The sequence below is a fragment of the Echiichthys vipera genome (genome assembly GCF_963691815.1).
Source record: "Echiichthys vipera genome assembly, chromosome: 8".
Classification (NCBI taxonomy): Eukaryota; Metazoa; Chordata; class Actinopteri; order Perciformes; family Trachinidae; genus Echiichthys; species Echiichthys vipera.
The window spans coordinates 30123841-30142843 of NC_139833.1; the positions used below are offsets into that span (position 1 = coordinate 30123841).

At 40.4% G+C, this 19003-nt stretch overlaps 2 protein-coding genes across 2 annotated transcripts; one reads left to right on the forward strand and one right to left on the reverse strand.

The window, feature by feature from the left end:
* Positions 1–612: 612 nt before the first annotated feature.
* LOC310950241 (uncharacterized protein) lies at positions 613–4362 on the forward strand. The gene is made up of 5 exons (XM_083917935.1): positions 613–748; positions 1704–1845; positions 2075–2113; positions 2631–2777; positions 2949–4362. Exons 1-5 carry the CDS (start codon positions 671–673, stop codon positions 3158–3160), a joined length of 618 nt encoding a protein of 205 aa, XP_083774061.1. The 5' UTR covers positions 613–670; the 3' UTR covers positions 3161–4362.
* A 51-nt stretch (positions 4363–4413) lies between these two features.
* Positions 4414–14428, reverse strand: LOC310950912 (dynein regulatory complex protein 9-like). The gene is made up of 10 exons (XM_083918943.1): positions 14369–14428; positions 11009–11138; positions 10658–10692; positions 10466–10588; positions 10226–10310; positions 9888–10049; positions 9641–9715; positions 8550–8681; positions 7587–7676; positions 4414–4544 (listed from the first exon to the last, which is right to left on the reverse strand). Exons 2-10 carry the CDS (start codon positions 11135–11137, stop codon positions 4431–4433), a joined length of 945 nt encoding a protein of 314 aa, XP_083775069.1. The 5' UTR covers position 11138; positions 14369–14428; the 3' UTR covers positions 4414–4430.
* Positions 14429–19003: the final 4575 nt, after the last annotated feature.

Here is a 19003-nt window from a genome sequence, read left to right on the forward strand (position 1 = left end):
TGTGCATGTGTGTATTTCGGGCCTGTGTGAGTGTGTAACCTGAATAATAATAATAATAATAACAGAGTGAAAAAATTGAATTCCCCTTGCGGGATAAATAAAAGGAATTCTTCTTCTTCTGCTTTGTTACTTTCCACCCTGGTCCTGACCACAGACTGTATGAGCTGCTGTGCAGGATACAGGCTGTGGTCCTGACTCCCATATGGGCATTACATTTCCTAACGACCAAGAGCTCCAACATACAACAGGTACTATTATTTTCGTTTCGCTTACATTCATTTGTTTCATAAATCCCAACATGTTGTGCAGCATTTCACCGATGCTTGAATTCAGAGTAGGCCTGCCTATAGGCTTTACGAGGGGCAGTGAAGGCACCAGCACGGAGCAGGGGGAGAAACGGCCGCGAGAGTGGCCACATTTGTCCACACCTAAGAGAATCAGTGTTTGAGGTAATATGCATATTATGACATGATCTAATGTTGAGAAGGTGTTTACTGTGTCACTCACTGACAAGTGCAGGCTAGTGCCACTTGAATCAGAGCAGAGAGAGAGAATCGGCCACACGGAAAACCCAAGTTAAAGTGCGCATGCGCCGGGGCTTTTCCGGGGAACCCTGTATATGAGTCGGTGTTGGTCTTTAGGATGATAATAGCCTTCTACAACACGGAGGATGGACGACCCTCTAGCCCGGAGTCCTTTACATAACAGCAACTTTACCAAAGTGAAAGGCACAACGCCCTTTAACCAGGTGAGATTAAACACAAATTTAGGCATATATATATATACATATATGTATAGTCTATATATGTTCCCACCTGACACCTGTTTGAAAATATGTTCCTCCCTATGTTATTGCCGTAGGCTTAATATGTGTAGTATACTGGTATTTGTGGGTGGAAAGAGGTACTTCCTGTAAAGGGGTGCGACTGCGTTTCTATCGCTTGTTCGAGATTTCCAACTGATCAAAAGTGACCAAAGAGTCAGCTCCATGCACCCAGAGTCGCTTATATGAGTGAACCGAGCTAGTGTTAGCTTACTGGACACTGTAGCATACACTAGGATGCACGAGCGACATAAAGAGAGTGGGCGCGCGACAAAAGAGAAGACAGCGAACAAAAAGGTGTGACGTTGCCTTCAGTGTTGTTGCTTTCAGTGTTGTTGCCTTCGGTGTTGTTGCCTTCAGTGTTGTTGCCTTCAGTGTTGTTGCTTTCAGTGTTGTTGCCTTCAGTGTTGTTGCCTTCATTGTTGTTGCCTTCATTGTTGTTGCCTTCATTGTTGTTGCCTTCATTGTTGTTGCCTTCAGTGTTGTTGCCTTCAGTGTTGTTGCCTTCAGTGTTGTTGCCCGTGTGACTGTAGGACCTGCACACCTAACCTACCTGTCGTTTGCTAATTTAGACAGTATATTAGCATACACACAGACTATGGTTCATTTCACAAGATGTATAAAACATCTGGGTTTGTGTAAAAACCGTTTGCCTCAGACATACCATCATTTCCGTATATTGTTAGTTGCAGTGAAGGAGAAAAAGTCCCCATCTCGGGCAAGAGAGCGTGCATGTGACCTAGAAAACCACAGCAGAGCACCAGGTTGTATAGCTGCTGTTAGTCTAAAAAGTCCACTCACACCATCCAGGCATAGCTCTCTGGAGTGTGATGTCATCTTTGTGACTTGAAGGGGGTTGGTGTGTGCTTCTCTCCTCTAGGCGATGGCCTGTAAAGCCTCCAGTATGCAGAGAATCCTCCAGGTGGTGCAGCGGGTGGCACGGAAGAGCTGCAGAAGAGCCTGGCAACTCTTCTGCTGCCCCTCAGATACTCTGCTGTGTGAAAAGGTCACATGCTGCCCAGGTAAGATTCATTTCTATGATGGTGATCTTAGAATGATAACCCCAAAGCAATTTCAGTCAAAAGCAACTGGACTTGGTTATTTGCCCAGTTGCTTTTGACTGAAATTGCTTTGGGGGTAACAATGACCTGGACAATTGAGACATATTCACAGGCCCTTAGAATGATAACCACTAATATTGTCCTTGTCATGAGTAAAAATGTAACTTTATCTTGCTCACTGTCTTTACAGCTCTAAATCACCAACCTAAAGAGGATAAAACCACACAAGGTGCGTTCTACTTTTACATTTTTTGTTTTTTTTTACAATAAAATGTTCAGTATCTTTATTCATATCCCAAATCTCTTCATTTTATTACAATTTAAGGGAAAGTTCTTTTGTCTGGCCTTTTCGCAGAACTCTAGGAGCATGCCACATTACATTTCAGTGCATGTTGCTGGTGTTTGTGATAAATAAACCTTTGAGTTCTCGAAACCTACAGTTGCTTCTACCAATATTATATGCAGCAGCTGTTGACATGTTTACAATAACTTGAACAGAATCTGTTGCCTAAGTAAGTCAGTGCCACTTTGTTAGCATCTCATTTGCTATAGAATAAGCGCAACACTTTCTTTGCTGTGGCCTCTCATATAAGCCGTCAGCAAAACAAGCTACTTCCATTTCCAGGAACTTTAAGTAACTTTGTGATTATGACGCATTTCTGCTCTTACGTCACCCTGAAATAGGAACTTCTCATATTCATACTCTCTTCCCTTTTCCCTTTTCTCTCCCTGGCCCACTCAAACAGTGGCACTCCAGCATCCGCCATCGACCATTTGGATTGTGAACATCAGCAACTCCACTCTGGTGGACTGTGTCATTGGGAACAACACCTACCAGTCCGCAGTGGCTGAAAGTCAGCCTCTAATGCAGGAATCTGAGCTCCAAATGCACGGTGGGTATTAGCCAAACCTTTTTTTTTTTTTTGGCAACTTCTAGGAATTTAAAGCACTTTGAGCTGCAATGTATACCATGTTATGTTGTATTATTTCCACATTTTTGTAGTTGTACTTGACATCAGAGAGTGAAGAGAAGTGAAAACATTTCATTTGGTCATGTGTTACAGATCAGGCAAAGTGCAGCTGCAGCTGTAGACAGCAGGGGGAAGCACAGACCTCTGCTCTTCCTCCTCCTCCTCTCTGTCCTCCCCTTCCATCAGCTGAGCCTCACAACATCAACATCCATGGCTCCCATCTCAACTGTGTCATCGTTGGAGACAACAACTACATGCATGCTGAGCAGACCCACTCAACTGAAACAGAAGAGCCACGAGTGTGAAGCTTTGGCCATGCACACACAGGACCGTAACTTAATAGTATGAGATCAAATATTTTCAAAACTCAGTATGGGATCAAATATTTTCAGTCTCCAGACCATATTTTAAACCTCTTGGATTTGTCTGTCTGCTCTGCTTTGACTCAAAGGTGTTACTGGTTTGGCCATTATTGGCTATTAGCACCATTTAGCATCATGGTGTGGTAATAATTATTTTGTTTTATTTAGCAATGAATCCGTAGCTTATATGTCTATTGTACGTATATTTGTATCTATATAGATGCATTGACATTTAAGAAGATGGAAGCCAAGAATGTTTGGTATATGTGCTTAAAAATAACCAACATGATAGATCAGTTACTGTTTGGTTGAATCCTGGATAAATGGATTCACTATTTCAGCTGTTATTTTTACATCGTGACTGAGACCAGTTATTTGTAAGGGTTATGAAACTAGTCTTGAGCCTGACATTTGTGAGTGCTGAATCAAAAACATAACTAGTTCATAGTTAAGCACCCTTCTCCAAGTGGTGTAAGAGTTTTAGCACAAACGTCAGTGCCTCAAACCTTATCCTAAAATAATTCTCTGGAGCATAAAGGGGTTTCCTGTTTTGCAATGCTGGGTCTTCTGCTCCTCTGTCAGATTTCGAGGAAAGAAAGTTTTGCCACATTCATTTCATACATAAGTGGGAGTGATTCATCTCTCTAGATGATCTCAGGTTTTTGTAACTGATGTCCAGTGCTCTGATATTCTGACTGATATACTGTGTTAGGAAAAACAACCTGCTGTACAATAGGTTTGATTTGATCTCCTTTTTGAGTGCACAGACCAATAGTATTAAATACCGTGGGTCTGGATAAAATCCTTATCGTGTCATGATAACGGCGTTGACTTACGTTCAAGTGTATGGCCTATGGTCATTAAAAGTAGACTACTTAGTAGTGTTCAGTTCTGGAAGTCACTTTGATTTCTTGCATTCATACTGTACATACAATATGGAATAAGAGGACTTTGAATCAAGGTGCTACTGTTTTCTGCTGGAATGTTTATATATGATATAATGCTCATATGTTGTATCTTTACACAGTGTACTACTTTTCTTTAAAAAAATGAATTTGTTGTGGTATTTTGTCACATTTTTTTTAAATGAAAAAAAAGTTATTTTTTTATTTCCATTTTTACGATTTAAATTAAAAAAAGCACAAAGAAAATAGAGAGATGACTGTTTATTACTTTAATTTGATACATCATTTCAATGTCTTATAAGGTGTACTCATTTCTTCTTCTTCTTTCCTTCCTTCTTCTTCTTGCCTTTCTTGTCTTTCTCTGTTTTTTTAAAACTACCGAGACCGCGGCGGACCATGCAACCTCTCCACCAGGCCTGCAGCTGCAGGGTCAAAGGGGACAGAATTAGGGATCAGGGGCTGTATCACAAACATGTTTAAACTTTCAGATCAACGATCATAGATTCAAAGTGAATATCAACATGCGCCTTTATTTTGCAATTCCCACTTTTTACTCATTGTTTTTATTAAAAATGATAGTTTGTTTTTCATTTTAAATCTCTGGAAGAGCTCAGTAACAAAATAGTCCAATCGTATTTGAGTTGCTTCTTGTGAGTTTGTATAAATGTCACTGATTGTGTTAAATGGGCAGAGGATATCTTCTCATATCGCAGGCCCCTGAATCAAAATCGTAGTGTGGCAGTCCTTGTGATATCAGCAAAAAGGAATCAATATAATACAACCCCAAATTCACATGAAGTTGAGATGTTGTTTAAAACGTAAATAGAAACAGAATACAAATATTTGCAAATCCTTTTCATCCTAAATTCAATTGAATAAACTACAAATACACAGTATTTAATGTTCAAACTGATAAACTTGATTGTTTTTTTTGCAAATATTCCCTCAGTTTGTTGTTGGACAGGGTCATGTTTACCTCTGTGTTACATCCCCTGTCCTTTTAACAACACTCAATAAGCGTTTGGGAACTGAGGACACTAATGTTGAAGCGTTGTAGGTGGAATTCTTTCCCATTCTCGATGACGACTTCTCAAGTCTCTGTTCATAATGCACCACACCTTTTCACTGGCAGACAGGTGTGGACTGCAGCAGCCAGGTACCAGCACTCTTTTACTACCAAGCTGAAATAAGCAGGGACTGAAAAAGACGTTTCTTGGATGGCAGCAGATTTTGCTCCAAAACCTGTACTTTCAGCATTAATGGGGCCTTCACAGATGTACAAGTTACCCATGATGCCATGGGCACTAACACACCCTGATACCATCACAGATGCTGCTATTGAACGTGAGCTGAAATCAATCTGGATGATCCTTTTCCTCTTTGTCCCGGAGGACACGACCTCCATGATTTCAAAAACAACTGTAAATGTGGACTCGTCAGAACACTTTGGGTCAGTCCATCTCAGATGAGCTCAGGTCCAGAGAAGCAGCAGTGTTTCTGGGTGTTGTTGATTTATGACTTTACCTTTGCAGGGTAGAGTTTGAACTTGCACTTGTAGATGTAGTGATGAACTGTGTTGACTGACAGTGGTTTTGTCCTCAGTGTTCCTGAGCCCACGTGCTAACATCCTTTACAGAATGATGTTGGTTTTAATGCAGAGGTGTCTGAGGGGTCAAAGGTCACAGTCATTCAGTGTTGAGGGATCGAAGGTCAGTCATTCAATGTTGAGGGGTTGGAGGTCACAGTCATTCAGTGTTGAGGGGTCGAAGGTCACAGTCATTCAGTGTTGAGGGGTCAGAGGTCACAGTCATTCAGTGTTGAGGGGTCGAAGGTCACACTCATTCAGTGTTGAGGGGTCGAAGGTCACAGTCATTCAGTGTTGAGGGGTCAGAGGTCACAGTCATTCAGTGTTGAGGGATCGAAGGTCAGTCATTCAGTGTTGAGGGATCGAAGGTCACAGTCATTCAATGTTGAGGGGTTGGAGGTCACAATCATTCAGTGTTGAGGGGTCGAAGGTCACAGTCATTCAGTGTTGAGGGGTCAGAGGTCACAGTCATTCAGTGTTGAGGGGTCGAAGGTCACACTCATTCAGTGTTGAGGGGTCAGAGGTCACACTCATTCAGTGTTGAGGGGTCAGAGGTCACACTCATTCAGTGTTGAGGGGTCGAAGGTCACACTCATTCAGTGTTGAGGGGTCGAAGGTCACAGTGTTGGTGTTCAGCCTTGCTGTTTACGTGCAGAGATTTCTCCAGATTCTCTGAATCTGTTGATGATATTATGGACTGTAGATGATGAAATCCATCAATTCCTTTCAATTGTACGTTGAGAAACGTTCTTAAACTGTTGGAATATTTGCTCACACAGTTGTTCACAAAGTGGGGACCCTCACCCATCCTTGCTTGTGAACGACTGAGCCTTTCAGGGATGCTCCTTTTCTACCCAATCATGACACTCATGTGTTTCCAATGAACTTGTTCACCTGTGGAAAGTTCCAAACAGGTGATTTTTGAGCATTCCTCAACTTTCCCAGTCTGTTGTTCCTGTCCCAGCTTTTTGGAACGTGGTGCAGGCATCAAATTTAAAATGAGTGAATATTTGCAAAAAACATTCCAACTTCATGTGAATTGGGGTTGTATCATATCTTGATCAAACTCGTGATATATACCCTTAGTAACCATGGTAATTAGGGCTAGGACCTGATTAAGGAAAAAGTTCACTACAGATGAACAGTTCCTAAGTCAACATTCCTATCCTAGCTTAAGATAGGAAAAGCATATTACACAAGCATCCTAACTTCCCAAAATCTTTAATAAATTCTCCTCACTTTAGGATAACCATTAAGCTGTTCTTACTTCCACTTTTCCAGGTAGCGTTAGCTAACTTGATTAATGCGTATGACTGCTCTTTATTTTACACAACCAACCAAATCATGTCAGAGATGAGGAGTTTTGTTTTGAAAGACATTTTTAAACTGCACCATGTTGTTGTTGTTTTTTTTTAAGCTGTCTTCAGAATGAAACTGCTCACTTTCACAGGCTTATGGCCGACCTTAATGATGGTCCTCATTAGTAAATACAGGCTAACCTGGGCCATGATCCTGCAGTTAGCCAAGCAACAGAGACCAGCCACAGAGAGGCCAACCAGGCGACATGGGGCTCTCCCAGTGGTGGTGCATCTGACAAGCCTGTTGTGGTTTTTGCTCCAATGAATGTTTCAGTATGTACAGACATAAAAGTTCATAACCGATGTTGGATTGAGTAATTAGGATTTCCTGAGATGGGATGGTAAGGTAAGATAAAAGAGGATTCCTTTAGTTAGTTAAAAACCTAAAAAATCTTTCTTCTTCCCATCTTAAGACAGGAGGTTTCTGTAATACTGCCCCCTCACAGTAAATAACCAGAGCGATGGGTCTGACAGGGTTTGATGGTAAAGCATGGATGTGAGTTCTGACTGGAAGTTGTTACCTTGGTAGCAGCTCTGGCCTCTGCCTGCTGTTGACGCAGTTTCCTCTGCTCCTCCCTGTCCTCTTTCACCACCTGCTCCATATCCCTGAACTGAACACAATTCAACATCTCATTGATATGCATTTAACAGCAACTGTGCATCCTGATCACCATCAGCAGCTGTTCGCTCTGTCATGTTCAGCACTAGGAGTTAGGGATGTAAGGTATAAACGTATAGACGTAGGAATTTGAGCAACCTTATGGATTTTGACTCTACAGTGTAACAGGCAGAGCAGCTCAGAGGTCACCACACACCACGTGGAGATCGAGCTCGTAAGGGAATATTAACTGGCCCTTTGAGTAGAAGCCTATGTGAAAAAAGTAACTCATGGCCGTAGTGGCCGATGTTCTCTGGCATCTCAGCTCATCAAATACCGGCGTGCTGGGACACTTACTCCACGTGCTGCCTGTAGGCACGCACAAGGCAAAAACATTCCGCTCCTTGAGCTCCTGCTGTGCTACTCTTGGTGTGCTTTTGCATCTGTCCTCTCCGCACCTGTTGTTCTTGCAATCATTTCCGTCTAGTTAAATCACCCCCACAATGTGTCTTTCTACTTTGAAAATACGAAAGGTTAACACAGCGAACCGTCAGTTTAACAACAAGTATTTCTTTATAACTGTCACTGTGAACCCAGTGGGTTTACTCTGGAACAAGTGTATCTAGGTGTGAAGCAAAAATCTTAATGGGTAAAGTTGTTAGTAACTTAAGTTCAGATAAATGCAGTGGAGTAGAAGTATAAAGTAGCATGAAAAGAAAATACTTCAGTACAGTAATTGTACAGTAATGTATGTCAGAAGCATTTATATTGAAATCTACAGATAAATCAATGTACCGTGATATAATACCGTTACCGTCTAAGCTTGAAATGATACCTTGATTTAAATTTTAAACCATACTGTACAGCCGGACTAGGAGGTGCTCACCTTCCTCCTCATCTCGGTCAGTCTGTCCAAATTCAGTGTTCTTTTGCAGCACATATTGTTGAGCTGCTGCTCCTTCTCCTGCAGCATCTGCTTTGTGAGCTGCTGCCACTGCTGCAGCTGCTGCTGCAACTCCTTAAACAACATTAGCAACCAAAAACAAAAGCTTAGGCACTGGTGCAAAACATGACCAACATGACAACAACAGTATAATGGGACAAAGTCATTTTGTTTTTCCTCAAGAACCCCCAAAATCTGTGAACAATATTATGAACGCTGATGAATAGCCTGAAGAATTGACCTCTTCACTTTGTCAGCAGATGTAATACCCTTTAAGTGAACTTAGTTTTAGTTCACATTATTTGAACTGTAGAAATGTCCTGTAAGGATTTTCTTTTTGTGCCTATATCAGAGAGTGGATGACATGTAGGAACAGGTCACAGGTTGGTTTCAAACCCAGGCAACTGCCAAGGATTCAGCCAACATGGAGCGTACGCTCTGCCAGTTGAGCTAGAGGTGGCTCCTATACAGATTTTTAGGTTGTAAGATTTCATTAATACCTTTAAAAAGTAAAGGAGTTTTACTTTTACCTTCACACTCAGTACAAAGTTTGATAAAAGTAAACCCTGGTGTGCCAAAGGTTTCATTTAAAACTCATGTACACTGATCTCTAGTGACTTTGTTTTTTAAGATTCTATTTTGGCAGTTTTCCAAGCCTTTATTATGTAGGTCGGACAGGAAATGGGGTGAGAGAGAGAGGGGGAGACGTGCAGTAAAGGGCAGCCGCTACCTCGAGGACCTTCAGCCTCTTTCCATGGGGCGACTGCTCTAACCACTGAGCCCCCAGCCACCCCGATCTCTAGTGACTTTGAGGTGAATTCTAAAGGACACAGCAACTGGGTTTAGATTTCACCACAGGTGAAAGTTTACACCACAGCTTCTGAGAACACAACATTGGCATTTAGGTGCTTCAACTCATCTAAAACCTTAAACTGCAGATAAGCTAATGACAGAGAAAGACCATTCAAAGCAACAACGCCTTAATAATGATGACAACATTAGCTTGTTGATAATAATAATGTTTCTGCACCAACCTCATGTTGACTTTGCAGGAACTTCTCTGACTCATCATGAACTCTCTTCTCCTCCTTCAGCTGTTTCTGCATCAGCTGAGGGGGGAGGCATTAACAGAAGACTTGATTTAGACAACATGACATTGCTCATCTGATCCTTTCAAACCATACTGAGAGGTCAGCGTCCTCCAATTTTGGTCTAAAGTGATGAGAGAGCATGGCAGAGGTCATGTCTGCACACAGATAGGACTGGAATGCATGGACCCACCTCCAGCTGGTCCTCCAGCAGCTTCTCAGTCTCGCTGGTCTCCCTTTGTGTCTGACTGAGCTGTCGCTCAATAATTTTCTTCATATGCATCTCCTTGGTTCCGATATTTATGGACTGCTCATTCAGCTGGTGCTTCAGGTCTTTGACCAGTCGGGACATGTCCTGGAAGGGTGGAGTATCGGAAGACACCTTGGATTATTCACCGACTTGCAGTCCAACATGTTTGAGTTTGTTTTCACATAAAGGGTCAATGCAACCCTAATTAACAGATTATCACTCACCTATGAAAGCCACCCATGCAGACAGTTTGGATTTCAGCTCTGCTCTTACTTACTTACCTTCAGTTTCTCACTTTTCTGTTGGTGCTCCTTTTGCTGTCTAAGAAGAGTTTCTTTTCTTTGCTCCAGCTCTCTCTTTGCCTCCCTGGCTGGCGAGACACTCCCATTACCCATACAACACCGACTTTGCTCTCAAAAGTCACACTTTCTATCTACCAAATGACCTTTTATAGTTACGTATTTTTAATAATCATTTAGGTTAGTATTATCAGAATGTTTCCAAATGCTGCACAGACAAACCTTCTCAATTTCACATCCTTCTTTTTCTGCTCCTCTTCCTCGACCACCTGCAGCAGAGAACTGAGACTCTGCTTCTCCTCCAGCTCCAGATGCAGCCTGGAAACCTGCTGCACAATGTACTGACTGCAGGCAGAGACAGAGAGTTCAAAATAAGAATATGCAAAAGGATGTCTGTTTGTCTATACTACTTACCAGTCTCTCCTCAGCTTGGTCAGCCTGGCTTTCTCCTAAACACACACACACACACACACACACACACACACACACACACACACACACACACACACACACACACACACACACACACACACACACACACACACACACACACACACACACACACACACACACACACACACACACACACACACACACACACACACACACACACACACACACACACACACACACACACACACACACACACACACACACACACACACAATGTTAGTCAATACATTAGTCAAGTAAGTTTGTCTGTCTGTTTGACAGATTTCCCTCTGGACTGTGAACATGTACAGGGGATAAAGACAGGGAAGTCACCTGTGCCGTTGCAGTGCCTCGCTCTTTACCCATCTGCACTGTCAGGGTATGTCCCAGTATGTCCAACTGGTCGGAACAGTCCTCCAGTACAGCTGCCAGTCTCAGACTCTGAATCCTGGACAAAGACATCCTGTGGAGAGACAGGCGGAGCTTTTGTTTCAAATATCAGTTTCACACAGATAGGAACTCTTAGTGATAAGCAAGACTTTATCTAATGAGTTCCCACTTAACAGATAATTAGCTGGATTCTTACGCATAAACGTTCATATCAGGACCATGCATTTGCTAAACACAAGCTTCACATTACTTCTGACATAGTTCGTTTTCTTTTCCTAATTTGTCTGTACAGCAGTTTGTTTGTGTTGCTGTTGAAAGCATTCATGTCTGTAGAAGATTTTGGTTTTAGTGCATCTTTCCGTGCTACACTACACTGGTCCTGACAAAACCTTTAATGGAAGAGGAATCCAGCTAATCTGGTCACATATCAATTAATATGTGAAGAAACTATGAATCAACCTCCATTAACTGATGATCTGATGAACTAACCACATAAAGTCACGGTGACTTGATCATTACTTTATAGCAAGTCATGATACTTTCTGCATCAATTCATGCATTAAATGCATTACTTAATGTTACGTTAAGTATATGATTTATATCAAATCAACTTTATTTATATAGCACTTTTCATACTTTACAGTAGCAGAGTGCCTCACAGAAAATAAAATCAGCAATTGTACCCTCGTTGTACAAGTAAGTAAGTGTTGCCACCTTTTTCTTCAAGTTGGTGCTATCCTGAAAATTTTTCACAAATTCCAGGCCTTTCAGACTCAAATTTCCAAACTTCTCAGAGGATTTTTCGGTCAATATTAAACATCTGAATACCAATTGTTAGATGCTTATGTCAATAAAGGGGTTTAAGACTTTTAACACATATGTTGAATTTTGACTATCTCTAGATGCCATTATGTTTCCAAGTAAATAGACATTTTTTTACATACGTATTGTAACTCATTTAAGTGAATGAACTCCAAACCGAGACATGTTCAACGCAAAGTATTTTATTCGAGCTAAATGCTAAAAGAGTGAAATTAATAACTGTGAACCTGTAACTCTACAGACAGGAACAGTAGAGATTGATCATTAAATGAATAAGTGAACCTGTAACTCTACAGACAGGAACAGTAGAGATGGATCATTAAATGAATAACTGTGAACCTGTAACTCTACAGACAGGAACAGTAGAGATGGATCATTAAATGAATAACTGTGAACCTGTAACTCTACAGACAGGAACAGTAGAGATTGATCATTAAATGAATAAGTGAACCTGTAACTCTACAGACAGGAACAGTAGAGATGGAGAATTAAATGAATAAGTGAACCTATAACTCTACAGACAGGAACAGTAGAGATGGATCATTAAATGAATAAGTGAACCTGTAACTCTACAGACAGAAACAGTAGAGATGGATCATTAAATGAATAAGTGAACCTGTAACTCTACAGACAGGAACAGTAGAGATGGATCATTAAATGAATAAGTGAACCTGTAACTCTACAGACAGGAACAGTAGAGATGGATCATTAAATGAATAAGTGAACCTGTAACTCTACAGACAGGAACAGTAGAGATGGATCATTAAATGAATAAGTGAACCTGTAACTCTACAGACAGGAACAGTAGAGATGGATCATTAAATGAATAAGTGAACCTGTAACTCTACAGACAGGAACAGTAGAGATGGATCATTAAATGAATAAGTGAACCTGTAACTCTACAGACAGGAACAGTAGAGATGGATCATTAAATGAATAAGTGTGAACCTGTAACTCTACAGACAGGAAGAGTAGAGATGGATCATTAAATGAATAAGTGAACCTGTAACTCTACAGACAGGAACAGTAGAGATGGATCATTAAATGAATAAGTGTGAACCTGTAACTCTACAGACAGGAACAATAGAGATGGATCATTAAATGAATAACTGTGAACCTGTAACTCTACAGACAGGAACAGTAGAGATGGATCATTAAATGAATAAGTGTGAACCTGTAACTCTACAGACAGGAACAGTAGAGATGGATCATTAAATGAATAACTGTGAACCTGTAACTCTACAGACAGGAACAGTAGAGATGGATCATTAAATGAATAAGTGTGAACCTGTAACTCTACAGACAGGAACAGTAGAGATGGATCATTAAATGAATAAGTGAACCTGTAACTCTACAGACAGGAACAGTAGAGATGGATCATTAAATGAATAAGTGAACCTGTAACTCTACAGACAGGAACAGTAGAGATGGATCATTAAATGAATAAGTGAACCTGTAACACTACAGACAGGAACAGTAGAGATGGATCATTAAATGAGTAAGTGAACCTGTAACTCTACAGACAGGAACAGTAGAGATGGATAATTAAATGAATAAGTGAACCTGTAACTCTACAGACAGGAACAGTAGAGATGGATCATTAAATGAATAAGTGAACCTGTTACTCTACAGACAGGAACAGTAGAGATGGAGAATTAAATGAATAAGTGAACCTCTAACTCTACAGACAGGAACAGTAGAGATGGATCATTAAATGAATAAGTGAACCTGTAACTCTACAGACAGGAACAGTAGAGATGGATCATTAATAAGTGAACCTGTAACTCTACAGACAGGAACAGTAGAGATGGATCATTAAATGAATAAGTGTGAACCTGTAACTCTACAGACAGGAACAATAGAGATGGATCATTAAATGAATAAGTGTGAACCTGTAACTCTACAGACAGGAACAGTAGAGATGGATCATTAAATGAATAAGTGTGAACCTGTAACTCTACAGACAGGAACAGTAGAGATGGATCATTAAATGAATAAGTGAACCTGTAACTCTACAGACAGGAACAGTTGAGATGGATCATTAAATGAATAAGTGAACCAGTAACTCTACAGACAGGAACAGTAGAGATGGATCATTAAATTAATAACTAAAAAAATTAATAAATGAGAATCGAAGTAATGGTAACCATGGTAACCCAACACTATTCCACAGCAGCTTGATTAGTTTCATATCATCTACAGGTCGGCTTTGTTGCGTTAGTAAACTTCTTTTGATTTGTAGACATTGATATATTTGATTTTAGAAAGTGAGAGAACAGTCTGGAAACAACACAAACATTGTTCCAAACTCTTTTCCTTCACTCAAAATAAAAACACTACTTTCCCAGACTGCGTAGGACCCTGAAAACCATACAGTATGTTGACCATGTTGTCAGCTGAAGCTAACAGTTAACTGTAGCATGGTGTTAGCGAGCTAAGCTAAAACAACAACAACAGTACCGTTAACAGTCGGTCACTTACTCCACTGCCCTCCGTCACAGTCACTCTCTATCTGCCTCAGTACAACTTTATCCTCCAAAGGACATTTCCTTAAAGCCAGCTACTGTTAGCCGATACGTGGGATAGTTTGCATGTCGCCATGGTAACGTACTGTTTTTGTCACGCAACTTTATTGAAAGAGCAATAACGTGTGATATTACAGCTGTCATGCTATTCGTTTCCTTTATCGGTACTAATATTCTTATTTTGACATATCTAAGACAGACCTAATGTTTGTACCTCCGCATTTTGACACATTTACTCACTGGATTCTGATTACTGAGTTGTTATGTTTATTAAGCTTTATCATCAAATAGTATGAACAATGGAAAGAGGAACAAAAAAAAATCTAACAGACATGACAAAGGAAGAGGTTTTAATGGCAGACAAGTTCCCTGAATGCTATTTCTATACAATTCAATAGCTCATAAACATTTTTTATTGGAGTCAACATATGACAGAAACTCAAAATGTATTCTTAATTTAATTAGACATAATGGGAGTGAAGGGCTTGCCGTGGGCATTTTGACTATGTATATGGAATTTTCCTAGTAATATTAAGAGATTAATTGTTACATTTACTATTGTGAGAGAAGGAGCCAAAAATACATTTTTTTTCTCAAAGTGATACCTAACTGTAGTTTTAGCAAAAAGAACATTTTCCAAATATTTCCAAAAGGAGATACAAAATGGACACTTGTAAAATAAATGGATGATACTTTCGATTTGTTTTTACAGAAGGAACAGCTGTCATCAGTGTCATAAAATGTGGATCTGCATTAATGGGATAGATGTTATGTAATTGTTAGGTCTGGGCAAATCAGGCCTCAAATGCAGGCTTTAATTCCTCAACAAGGCTGTGGAAATGGCTGGAGGTACACCGACAGATGATATACTCTGGCACCAAGACAGGGGGAGACGAGGACTATATACACATGAGGGATGGTGACACAATCAGGGATCACAGCAGACTGGAGACACAGGAGGAAGGGCAAGTGACCTGTAACCAGAGGAAGAAGATACTCCAGTCTCTGCTGTGGAACTCTGCAGCTCCTCCAGGGTTACCTTAGGTCTCTGTGCTGCCTCTCTGATTAATGCCCCCCTTGCCCGGTCCATGAGTTTTGCTGGGCGGCCGTCTCTTTGCAGGTTTGCTGTTGTGCCATGTTCTTTCCATTTGGTTTTGATAGATTTGATGGTGCTACTGGGGATCAAAGATTTGGATATTTTCTTATAACCTAAGCCTGACCTGTACTTCTCAACAACATTGTCCCTTACTTGTTTGGAGAGTTCCTTGGTCTTCATGGCAGTGTTTGCTTAGTGGTGCCTCTTGCGTAGGTGTTGCAGCCTCTGGGGCTTTTCAAAAAAGGTGTGTACATGCTCTGACAGATCATGTTGCACTTAGATTGCACACAGGTGGGCATCATTTCACTAATTGTATGACTTCTAAAGGTAATTGGTTGCACCAGAGCTTTTTATGGGCCATAACAAAGGGGCTCATGCCAATTTTCATTTTTTTATTTCTAATAAATAGTTTTATGTATCTATTTTTCTCATTTCACTTCACCAACTTAGACTATAGTGTTCTGATCCATCACATAAAATTCAGATTTAAAAAACATCAAACTAAAGGTTGTAAAGTAACAAAATAGGTAAAAAGCCAATGGGGGTGAATACTTTTGCAAGCCACTGTACATGCATTGATGAGACATGAATGATACAGACAGACAGGGTAGAAGCTCAGAGGATCAGGAACAGGATCATACCCCGGCAGACTGGGTCTATAGCAGCATCATTAGGCACCACAAAATGGTTGTGTTGTAAAAAAAAAAAAAAGAAAAGGAAGCTTTTCCGAAGCCTTTGGTGGACAGCAGAGCAGTAAATGGGCTGTGGTCTGTGCACAGGGTGAAGTGTCTTCCCCAATGGTAAGTGCACCAACGCTCAGCTGACCGCACACAGAGGCTTGTAGCAATCACATCTTTGAGGTGAGAAGCAGCATCAGTACATTTAAATCCTGCATTCTTTGAGACGACATAGTTGACAATGTCTGTTTATTTAATATTACACAAAGATGAATGTGCCAACCTCTTCAGTGTAAGAACTCCCAAATCCTTCAACTGTTTAGTTATTGACATAGTGGGTTTGTTAGTGATCATTAAGATAATTATGAATCATAACATTTATAGTTTAGTATGTGTCATGAGACTTTACATTAGCTGTCACTTCCCCCCCTGATTTATAAGGGAACCCTAGTATTAACTAGAGTCATTGTATTTATTATCTTTGATAATTATTTGCGAGTTAATATAAATTGATTAACCATACGTTTATTGAGGCTAGTCAGCCTCATAATCTGATCGTGAGTCAAAGTATCAACACCAGATCACTTTTGAACCTTGTCATCACTGAAGGGGTCTCCAGTAGGCCGACCTAGTAGTGTGAAATTGTCTCTAGGAGCACCCCCTGGGTTTCAGGTTGTGAGATTCTGGATCCAGCTCTGATGGGAGACCTCATTCTGACCTGAAGGACATCAGGAGCCATTCCAAGAGACACAATGTGTTTCTGCATATTTTTAAAATACAGAATAGAGAGGATACTTTGATCATGTATTGCATTATAGTTTATTGTAGTCATCATTTGTTGCACTCTCTGCATGGAGTTACAGCTTAAAGGTAATACAGACTGAGGGTACAAGCTACACCGTAGTACATGCATGATGCTGTCACACTGTGAGGTTTCTCCTGTGGACTGCCCACTCCTCCCCTGAACACACTGTACTGGGATAGTTTCCCTGTCAGAGACACAGATCTACAACAGTCTCACAGTCAAGATATCGTCGAGGCAACACACACCTGATCTACAAACAAACCATTAGAAACAAAGTATGTACAGTTAGAGTAGATGATTGTTCAACATATGAATGAGTGTGACCGTAAAAGGCAATTCTTAAGGCAAAACTATCTTAAGGAGGATGATGAGGACTGTGATGAAGATCAAAAACAGACATCCAGGCCAAAAGTCAGGTATTTCTTCCTGCCAATCCCACTCTGAATGATGGAAGGAAATCATAAAGGCATCTGTTTTTGCTGCCTGTACATTGAGTTTCATACACTGTGCATCTGTACAGAAACATGAACATGAAGTGGTTTACTATGATGACACAGGAAGTCAGGAACTTAATGTAAAGAAAAATAAACAAGTTCATACATTTGATATATTTATCAACGCAAAATTACATTTAAGAATGCAAAAATATGAAGATATTCCATGTCAATTACTTAAAGGCAAGACTGAAAATCCTACACATGGTACTGCAGGGAAGAACGTTTCTATAGCTACTTCTCCACACAGCTGAGTGACTTAAGTAAGTTGCAAATGAACATACCATATGAACACATGGTTACGAAGTGTGCTTTAAAGGCCCTGTAAACCTATTGATTTAAAATGGGATTCTTACTATCAACGATGGGGTCTGACGGAATGGACACGGACCCTGTCCCATCTCTTCCTCGCTTCCTCCATCCTGAATCCCTCAATCCGAGCATCGTCTCTTTCGTCCTCGTGGAGTTATTTTGTATTAATTTTTTTCACAATGTTGTTTTTTCCGACAAGGTTAGAATAGTTTTGCTTATTTTACAGGAGAGCTTTCTGTGTTCTTTGTTTTGCTTGAGCTCTTCTTTGTTTGAAGTGGGCGGGGCTTAGATGGAAACAGGTGAAGTCATGTACTTCCTTGCAACAATCACAATTTAGTAATGTTTAAATTGACAGTTGTGGGGGTGGTGTTATAGGGGCACTTCAGATTATACTGATCTGAGGAGTGCCACTGAGCCTGTGAAAATAGATGTAAAGTGTCTTCTGTGGCTCTGGAGGGAGCAGATGGATCTTAGACTCACTCACCAAGGTGTTTGAAGGATGAGTGTGAAAGATGCTGGCATGTACCAGTCAGGAACGTTTTAACCAAAATGGAGTTGCATCATGGGAAGTGTTCCTTAACTTTTCCCTATTCTATTCATATTCTGCCTCTTTCAAGTTCCCTTACTTTATGGAAGTGCAATTCTAGGATGAATGTGCCACACCACTGGCAATCAAATCTGATTGAATATCATGATGCAGATATAGCTGAGCGTTAGAGTCTTAATAAAAAACAATGCTTATTTAGTTTTAAATATTAAATTTACGATATTGAGATGTGAAACCACATTTTCAAGAGCTTTAATAAGTACGGCTCGGCTTAGTTCATCATGTTGTTGCAAGATCGCTTCAAATGTTTATCAGGGGAAATTACTTTTCTTTAAGATTAGAAAGATATTATTATTTGGCACTAAATCTGCATGAAAACAGATTGTTTTCAAATGTGATGCAGAAAAACTGATGCAAGGAAACAAAGACTTTTTCTGTGATTCCTCAAGAAAAACAGAAGCATGCTTTAAAGTACGCTGTAAGGTGAATTTCCCCAGTGGGGGATCAATAAAGTTGATCTGATCGTACCTAAGTAAAGAGCAAAGTGGTGGAAAGTCTCATTGAGAGTCGTCAGCAACATAAAACTCTAAATTCAAAAGACAGGGATGCCATTGAACAATCATTTACTGTAAACAAATGTGTAAAAAACTAAATGAATAA